Below are 10,080 nucleotides of genomic sequence, written 5' to 3' on the forward strand. Positions count from 1 at the left end.
CGTCTTTGAATTGCATTTTTTCTTTCTTTTTTTCTTCCTTTGTGTGAAGTTATGTTTGCCAGTGATTTATCCAAGTGCATTATTTGAATAATGTAAATGCACCTTGTTGGATACATTTTGGAAATATTTTTTTCCATGGCATTTGAAAGTTTTAAACTGTGAATCAATGTGATTAAATGCATTAATGGGTCTTAGAATACTTCATGATGCAGCAAGGGTTGGCATTTTATGAATTACGAGAGAAATGACATGGCATAAAATCGTACAAGGATAGAGTCACTGTCCTGTATTACAATGCAGACGGGAGCGAGAGACTTCCTACTTCCTCCCCGCATCATAGGAAAGTTCGATAAGCCACAATGATTTAAGGGCATCGGGTACTTTCCCTGCAAGTACAAGGTATCTAAAATGTATACAGTACGGTAATCCAATGAATAAATTACTTGCACAGGAGAGCCAGCATAGATTTCTCCTCAGCTTTGATTTTTTTTTTTTCCTTTCATTGTGTGAGGTTATGTTTGCCAGTGAGTTACCCAAGTTCATTATTTGAATACTGTAAATGTGCCTTATTGGATACATTTTGGAAATAGATTTTTTCCCGTAATATTTAAAAGGTTTAATCTGTGGATCATTGTTAATGGCATACAGTAGTGGGTATTATAATATTTTGTGATGCGACAAGTGTTGGCATTTCTGAATTACGAGTTGGTGGTTAATTCAAAATCGCGTAATAACGTGATTTTACTGTATCGCAAAACTAACATCCAAGTTCGCCGGTGTGCCTGTTTCAAGTCTTTATATTACACAAAAAGAATTATCCACCATCAGTTGTGTTACTATCCGAGTAAGAAGAGACTACGCATGAGAAGTGTTTTAGACGTGGAGTGCGACTAATTTGTAAGTAATTTAGGAGAGGATTCTAATTATGCAAGAGACAATGAATATTCCGATCTAAAGAGGATTGAGCCTATTGCAAGTAGGCCTACTTGCAAATTTTCATGTAAAGCAACTATATCTAAATTTCATTGGCATATGCTGAGTCCAAGACTTGGGCTGCCAATAGATTTACGTTACCCCTTTTCGATGGTTGCTTTAGTGAATGTCAAGCCTTTTAGAAGTTCTGAGCTGCAGCCAATAGCCAATGGAGTACCCTGCTGTGTTGTCAAGGCTGCTTCACAAGCTACTGCCCTGGCCTCTCCTATTGTCAATAATCAACACCTGATCAGTGGAGATCGTAGTCTAAGGTTTAGCAAATTAAAGTCCAGCTTTGCAGCTGAATGGATAGAATGCTTGCCATGGTTCAGTTCTGAGAATCAACTCCCTTGTACTGTTAATTCACCTGGCTTGGGGAATGAGTGTTTATGACTTCTTCGTCATTCATTTCATCCTCATTAGGTCACCACCAAACCTATACAGATGCCATGAATCATTATTATCATTATTATTATTATAAAATACAAATTTTGAATTTTACAGCATTACCAGAGGTCGTACGCATTGTTCACTGGTTTAATAGCTTCCTCGGGAGATCAGTGGTGGTGTCCGACATATGATCATGGGTTCGATTCCAAACAACAAAAGAGAACACTAAACCTGAAAGATTGCATTTCATTTGAGCATATCTACCTATAAAAATAAACTATATTACTCCTATAATGGCAGCCCTGCAGTGTCTTTCTACAAGGATGTAGAAGTAACTGAAGTGAAATATCAGCACTCTGTTATCTACGAGTATGGGGTGAGGAAGTACATACGACGAAGAACGCATCGCTGTTAGTTAGCAGTGGCGATTTGATGGACCGAAGCCTAGCACACATATCCCCCTCTGGTCCCCGCACCTATCGGGCATACATCAGCAAGCCGTGCGATGTGGGTCGAGGGGAGATGGACGCAGAGCGAGGGCTGGAAGATCTGTCTCCGATGCCTTGCTCTCAGAAATACGTGCGACATTTTATCTCATTGCTTCAAAGTTTTGTACATGGAACAATGTGTCAGATGCTTATATTATAATGTGCTTTAGATTTCCATTGTTGTCATTTCAGGTTTGGGCTTCACCAATAGCCTTGGTAGCCCTCAGTATATGCCACTGGTAAATTTATATGTTCATATTTGCGTAAAGACCATGTGGACCTTGCGGAATGATATAAATTGTTTGTTTATGCCTACGTTACTCTTTCGATGGAAGGAATTTAAGTTCATTTCATTTTTTCAAAATGTGCCTTCCTACAATTGGGGTGCAGAGATTCTTCGCATAAATACGGTATTACTGTACCTATCCTTAATTGAAATTAACTTTCAAATTCCAAGATACAGTTAAGAGAATGTTTACCAGTGCTTAGCAAATCATTTATTGGGATCATTTTATTTCTTACAGGCAGACAGTGTAAATGCTATTAGTGCACTGCCCAGTGTACAGGATAATCAGTGCTTGGTGCCATGTCTAGGAGTCAGCTGCCTCAATCGACACTGCTGTGGATACATAGTTCCTCCTTTGACAAATGTCACTGTAGCTTCACATGGACATGGACATAAACACCATAGTCATAATAATGAAAAGGTGAGTAACAGTAACACTCATAATTAAACTTTCATGACTGTAGTACACCAATGTTAATGACATTTTGCATATCAGTAGAGCTATGAAAAATATTAAACTTGTACTTTGTTATTTCTGTAGTAGCACAATATTCCAATTCAGCATCAGGGAGCTCAGGTATCAGGAAAAGTTTTGCGTACTATACAAGGTGTTTGTTGAGTTTAACGGGCAAGAATTGAATCAACCATAAAATGCTCTACAGCAGGGGTTCCCAAGTTTTGGACTGGCATACCACTAAACCAACATTCATTCACCAAGTAATATTATGGGGTTTTCAGTGCCAAAATTTAAATATCCATTATTTTGTTAGTAACTGATGATAATACAATTAATTACTAAAACGGTACCTAGATTATCTTCTTTTATTGGCTTTACGAAAGCATACAACTCAGTAGACAGAACTACCCTCATGAGAATTCTGTAGGAAATGGGCCTGGATCAGAAGACCCACAGCCTTATCCAAAACACCTTAAGTAATACGCGATCAAGAGTGAAGTTCAAAGGAACACTTTCGGAGTGTTTGAAATAAAGACAGGAGTTATACAGGGAGATGGACTTTCCTCCCTTCTCTTCAACTGTTCATTGGACAAGATCATTAGAGAGTGGTGGAAAGAATTGGAAGAACAAAAGATACCAAGAAATATTTACCTGGGACACAAATGGAAGGGGCTACTAGTTGACTGTTTGGCGTTCACAGACGACCTGGCACTTCTGGCGAACTCTGTAGAAGTAGCAGTGAAACACTCAACACACTTAAACACCAGGCTGCCAAGGTGGGATTACAAGTATCTATAGAAAAGACAAAATACTTCACCAATATCAGTGATACTCCCAGCAAACTACAGTTGGAACAGGGCCAGACTTAGAAAGTCAACAGATATAAGTACCTGGGAGAATGGCTGGAACCCAATATGTCAGAACAACCCAGATTAACAAACTAGAGTTAGCACATCGACTGACCAAGAACATTTAAAACAAGAAATGTCTCTCTTGTAACACCAAATTGAAGCACTACCAGACAGTTATCCACCCTGAAGCCCTTTACGCCACAGAATGCTTGATGCTGAATAGGAAAGGATTGTAGGACAAACTGGAGGTCCAAGAGAGGAAGATCTTGAGAAAGATACTAGGACCGATTAAAGTGGATGGTGAGTACAGAAGGGGACCAAACCAGGAGCTATATAGTTATACCGAAAAAATCACATACGTAGCCAGGAAGAAGTGTCTGACCTTCTGTGGACATTTCGTGAGGATAAACCCAACTAGGATGACCTACCGCCTTCTCAATTACTAGGCAAACAAAAAGATAGGGACACCATGGCTAACAGAAGTGAAGAAAGACATACAGGAACTGGGAGTAACTGAAAACAACATCAGAAACCGAGAACCTCTCAGAAAAATAATCAAACAAAAGAGGTTTTAGGACAGACCATTTAAAAAAAAAAGAAAAAAAGAAGCACCCTTTGGACAAAGAAAGAAGGCAGAAACATAGCCAGAGAATGTGCGAGTATTGGGCAAATGTCAAGTCCCTCTCCAAGCAGAAATGTTGAACATCGTGGTCCTTAGTTGGCCCATTTGAATAAACAACAACAACAACAACAACAACAACAACAACAACAACAACAACAACAACAACAACAACAACAACAACGACGACGACGACGACGACGACGACGACGACGACGACGACGACGACAACAACAACAACAACAACAACAATGCTTTTAATTTTGAAGTACCAAAGAAAAATACAGAAATATAGTTTTTTGTAAAATACAGCTGATTATACAATATTTTTCTACCAATTTTGCGTACCAACATCTGAAAGCTCATATACCAATACTGGTATGCTTACCACGGGTTATAATCCCCTGCTCTATGGGGGGGTGTTTAATGCTGCTGAAACCAAATTGGGAGGTCATACATTCTGAATGCTGGAACCAATATGGCAACTTCTTTGGTATGATTCTCTCATACAACTAATAAATACCTTTGAGACCCTATTGAAAATCTTATAGATTATTTTCAAAAAATGTGTTCAAATTTCTGTACCTTTAACTGTGCCATATTAAAACTGGAAATGTATAGGTCATCATACATGTTCAAAAATCAACAAGCAAGGTGGCAAAATGGTACAGTTCATGCAGCTGTAAACTTGTGTTTGGGAATTGTTTCAAACCCTCCTTTCACTATCACTAGAGATGGTTTTCCATAGTTCCTATTTTAACAAAATTGTAGGGCTGCACTTTAATAAAGGCCATGAATGACCACCATCTTGTTAGTCCTAATTCTCTTCCATCTCAGCAATACCAATAACCTGTGGGGTTGTAGCATGACATTAAACCACTAGCAGAAAATATAATCTATTAATTTATTTTATGCTAAAATGTTAGGTCTATTAGTAAATCTTATCTTCTGTTCACTAATTTTATTTTGTTTTTATTTTCTCTTTTACTTTAGATTTGCAAGCAAAATGGATCTTCTAAGAAACCCAAAGACTCACAAGCAAAAGAAGAGACTAAAATATCAGAGACACATGTCCATACCGAACAGACCTCAACATCCGAGACCAACTTGGCATCTACCGAACAAAAGAATGCAGACCAAGAGACTACTTCAACAGAAAGTAACATGCAAGAGAAAAGGTCAGAAGAAAATGAAGATAAAGAAATATGTCCTACTGTATCTGAAGGCATTGTTGCTGAGGAACAGGGATCTAGTGAGATTAAGACTGAAAACAAAGAAGAATGTATAGAAGAAGAGAAGGAGGATGAAGAAAAGGATGTAAGTTGTACAAACGTCAATTCACTAGGGGTAGAAGTGGAGTGTAAAGAAAGGGGAAGCAGTTCTTTGTTGAGTCAGTGCTCACAATCAGCATCTGAACAAGAAACACAAGTGAGTTCTTTAACTATAAATGAAAATTAAAGAAAAAACTTTACTTTTTCTTGGAAAGACAGTCAACGATGAGCGAAGCAGTATGAGTAAATGGGAAATACGATATACTAGGAACTGTGATGAAAACAGAACACTGAAGAATGAGGACAGCATAAACTCATTCTTGTAAGGCCTATGGTATATTCAGAGCAGCTTTGCACAAATATTTGTCAAATTCTGGAAGTCTGATCTCTGATGATTCAGTGAAAGTGAATATCATAGTCTATGTGGCACAAGAAGGTATTACATATTTTAATCACAAGCACAGATCTTTGGACATAAGATTTTACAAGAAAAAGAAAGGCATATTTTTTGTGAAACGGTAATCCTATCTTCAAACAGATCCTAAGAGTAAAGTTTGAAGAATATATTTTCAAACAGTTCTCATAGTGATAAGATGTATCTGTTGCTAGACTATTATTTGCTAGAATTATTAGTTATGCATTGCTGGATAATAGTGACAGGTAGCAGGAATCGTTTAGTTTTTATAGTGAGAAATGAAAATCACAAGGTATATCCAATCTTTCCACATTATGGTATATTGTGTTGCTCTAAGGTTGTGTACAGTTTTCTTGGGGCACAAAGAATACACAGTGGCTTCCTCAGTTCTGTTTATCTGTTAGAAGAAACCGGTTTTGATGGAATATGTGAACAGAGGGCAAGGTAATACCAAACTTGATGTCCTCTGATGAAGGACAAATTGGAAAATCCTTTAACACAGCAAGTTCAGTGGAATATCAGAGTATGTCATAGTAAATAGATGTACTGTATAAGATATATCTCAGGGAAAGAGGAATGATGATTAATTATTATTGCTGTCTTGTGGAGGCACCATGTATAAATGTTTTAACAGAGGATGGAATTACTACCACTTCACGTAGTTATTATTCTCTTGCTGACTTCTTGCTGTACTTCCAAAGTGGTGCAGGCCTGACTTGATATATTGCAAATTTACCTGCAAGTCCTGATCTGGAACTCTGTTCCTGTATCAAGAATTCCTTTCAGTCACAAACTAATTTGTTCACTTGTGATGACATGTTGCTGACACCTGACACCTTGACCTCTGCTTCTTTCCTTGAGAAATATTTCATTTCCATTCCTATGTTACTATTTTACCAGTCTGCAAGGTGAATAACAATAGTTTAGCCACTTGTTGATGTCCTTTTCTTTGTCTCTATTTGAAGGGATGACAAGATCTGTGGAATTGTAAAACATTTGCAGTTCAAGTGTTCTAAGATTTTATCAAGATAACATTCCCAAAGATTTTTATTACTATGTGAATATAATTATTTAGTTACCATTTCTACATAGTGTATAAAGTTTAACAGGACTGGTTCTTGTAGAAAATTTGTATACAAATCGTATTGTGAGTCAACTTTTTTGTTCATTACTAATCTAATTGGAAAGATATATCTTTTAAGATACTTATAACAATGTGTTATTACTTGTGATAGGTAGGATTATTACAGGTACAGTGGAACTCTGGCAATCTGAAACAACTAAGACTGAGACTGTGATCTTTCGGATTCAGAAATGTTTGGATTATCTGATGAAACATGCAATACTCCACTGTTAAATTATGCATTACAAAATATTGTTTTTAAGCAATAAACATGTTTTATAAATACAGTACTGAACATAACACAAAATGCTTAGACTATTTGTCATTTCTATTTTATAGCTTGACTTCTATTAGATGTACAGTAAACTAGAATTTATTTAACAATGTACTGTATTTGTTTTTTTCCTCATAAATGCTATCTTGAATAATCATTTTTAAATACAGTACTATGATTATAAATCTTTTCTTTATATTGCAAGCAGGATTTAAAATTGTTTCCTCTTATATTCTGTTCAAATCCAAAATTTCGATTTGTGGGGTTCCAAATACTGGGGTCCTACTGTACTTGTATTGCATGATTTTACTGATGGTTTGACAAATCATATTAATAATTTCATTGTATTAGCTAATTCCTGTATTTATATATCTGTTTGAGAATCACAAATATCTCTGTCTGCAGTTTGTGGGAACATAATAACTGTAGAAAACTGTAATTGAAAATTTGACCTCCCTGTCAGAACTCAGATCTGAACCTTTGGCTAAGGATGGCCTTCAGTCAGTGCAGAACAGTGCGATACAAGAGTTTTCCCACTTTTAAATGATGTCTTTCTACTAGGAACATTTCCAGATATTTTTTTTCAAAGGAAAATGGACAAACATTATTCCTGTATTCTCGTTTTAATTTTTACTGAATTTATATACTTAATGGATTCTTGATATATCTTGATGTACTGTATTAGGTATTCAAAAATATAATTTTTGTTATACAAATCATACTGATAAAAGAGAAATTTAACTTTATGTCCCAGGAAGAAGAAACTGTCGAGTTATTCAGATCAACAAGTATATTCATTTACAATATATTGGCTTTACATCGTACCGACACGGATATCTCTTGGGACAGGAAAGTGCTAGGAATGGGAAGGAAGCAGCATTTGCCTGGTGTGAAAATGGGAAGCCATGAAAAACCATATTCAGGGCTGCCGACAGTGGGGTTTGAATCCTTTACTTCCCAAATGCAACACTACAGCTGCGCGCCTCTAAATGCACGGCCAGCTTGCTTGGTTACCATTAATTATAAGCTACTACCATTGAAAAGAGGAACAACAGAAGAGATAACTTGTCTTTTTTCTCCTAGGTTTTTAAACTATATATCACTAAATATTCAGACGGACCTCGATATCTCCAACCTCTATTACTCAAATTTTCAGTATCTCAAAGTAACTTCAATTTTCCGGTCATTTGTCATATTCTTCACATGTATTTATTTCTCTGTTAGTTGAAATTTGGTTTAAAAAGTTTCTTGATTTCTCAAAGCAAACGTTTCCTCCCTTGAAGCAAAAGGTACACTGTTAACTCAAATTTTGTACAACATTAACTGTGCAATACAGCATTTGTATTTTGTGAGGAAGAGTAAACAAGTAAAGAAAGGGTTACAGTGATGCCGGGAGCTAATATGATGGGAGCCAAAAAACTAAAACTTCTAGCGAACGGCTAATCGGCAAGCCTTGTTGTTTCTCGGGTCTGAATTCATTACAGGTCACAAATGAAAGCAGCCCCGGAAGTCGTGCCAACAAGCTCCACTTACGAATCTTGGATACATGGTATTGATGAGAATTTTCAACGTCCCTTCCATAGACAGCTGCTCTGCTCATCCCAAGATGCTCGTTTAGGAGTTAAAGACAGCGTGCATGGTTTTCTTGCCACCGAACTTAACGTCCAAATTACAGTCCATGGACCAAGGGGTGATAAAACACTTGAAGCATTTCCATAGAAAGAGCACTGTTTGGAGAATTCTGAGAGGAATTGAATACAAGGAGTTGTACTGGGTTTATACCCGGTAGCTTTCAAGGGAAGAAGCGGTAGGCCAAGAGAATGGGGCGTAAAGGCACGATAAGTTTGCCAGATAACAATTTATTACATAAATGGAAAGCTTTGCGATACTTCGGTATACAATATTCAACAAACCAGGGACATGTCCCAATTTAAAGCACCATACTAAACAATTTAAATACATGTGACCAGCACAATCTACTAATTAGTATAATATTCATTAGAAACCGGGGCTTAGCCCTGTGAACAATACATCGTTTACTTTACAAACACGCAACTTAGGGTCTCCTGGTATCCTAGACTCCTCAATAGTACCAAAAGTTTCTAGATCATACCAGTATAATCCTTAATTTAGAAAAATTATTCAAGAGCGTATACCACAAAGTATCGTACATAACAGCAAGAATTTTAAACACATAATACTTGCTCAATTCATCGTAACCTTCTGGTACCCTCTCGTACTCAGTAATTACACTCATTTACCGAAACTCTTTTACACTTCTGAGACCGAAATGGTTTACGCAAATACAAATTTGAAAACATTGTTTAAAGGTGATCTATCCCATACATAAGGACAACATGGCTAAAAGAAACACAGGTCCTAAGACCCTAAAGTACCTCTGTCATACATACTATATTTTTGAGTGAAAACATGCCCGGGGCGAGAACCTATTAAAACCTTACGTAAACTAGAGCTTTAACATGAGATTCTTTAAGATTGCGATCCGCTTCCTCAACTTTCATAACGCGCTACACAAGGGGGTAACTCTCTAAGGTCTTACCTCCACGTCTGGTGAGTCCTCGGTTCGAGGCCGCAGCGGGACCGGCTGCAAATGTGCAGCGAGCGAGTAAGTCAGTCGGAATGACGGCAAGGTCCAGCGAGCGCTCGCCTGCCCAGCAGGGAGAGGCGCGCGCACGCCCAAAGGGGAGGGGAGTTTTCTCACCAGATCGTGAAGGCAAGAGGACGATAGCCAACATAAGATGGAAAATACCCCAGGACAGGAAGAGACTTCCCTTTTCCTGGGGCCATGAGGGAATGAGGACAACGTTTTATTTAGGGAAAAAGGCAATGCAAAAACATAATACAATATAACATGTATAAATAACACCTGAATTAAAACAGCTTGCAAGCACAATTACACATAAATAAAAATAA

General features: G+C 37.4%; 1 protein-coding gene across 1 annotated transcript in view; it reads left to right on the forward strand.

The window, feature by feature from the left end:
* ZnT77C (Zinc transporter 77C) overlaps positions 1 to 6,136 on the forward strand; it is a 326,268-nt gene extending 320,132 nt beyond the window's left edge. Inside the window, exons 9-10 of the mRNA XM_068227024.1 lie at positions 2,375 to 2,557; positions 5,057 to 6,136. Of these exons, the coding sequence (XP_068083125.1) occupies positions 2,375 to 2,557; positions 5,057 to 5,521 (648 nt within the window). The 3' untranslated portion in view covers positions 5,522 to 6,136. The remainder of the gene's footprint in view (positions 1 to 2,374; positions 2,558 to 5,056) is intronic.
* The last annotated feature ends 3,944 nt before the right edge of the window (positions 6,137 to 10,080 follow it).

This window comes from Anabrus simplex, chromosome 3 (genome assembly GCF_040414725.1).
Source record: "Anabrus simplex isolate iqAnaSimp1 chromosome 3, ASM4041472v1, whole genome shotgun sequence".
NCBI lineage: Eukaryota > Metazoa > Arthropoda > Insecta > Orthoptera > Tettigoniidae > Anabrus > Anabrus simplex.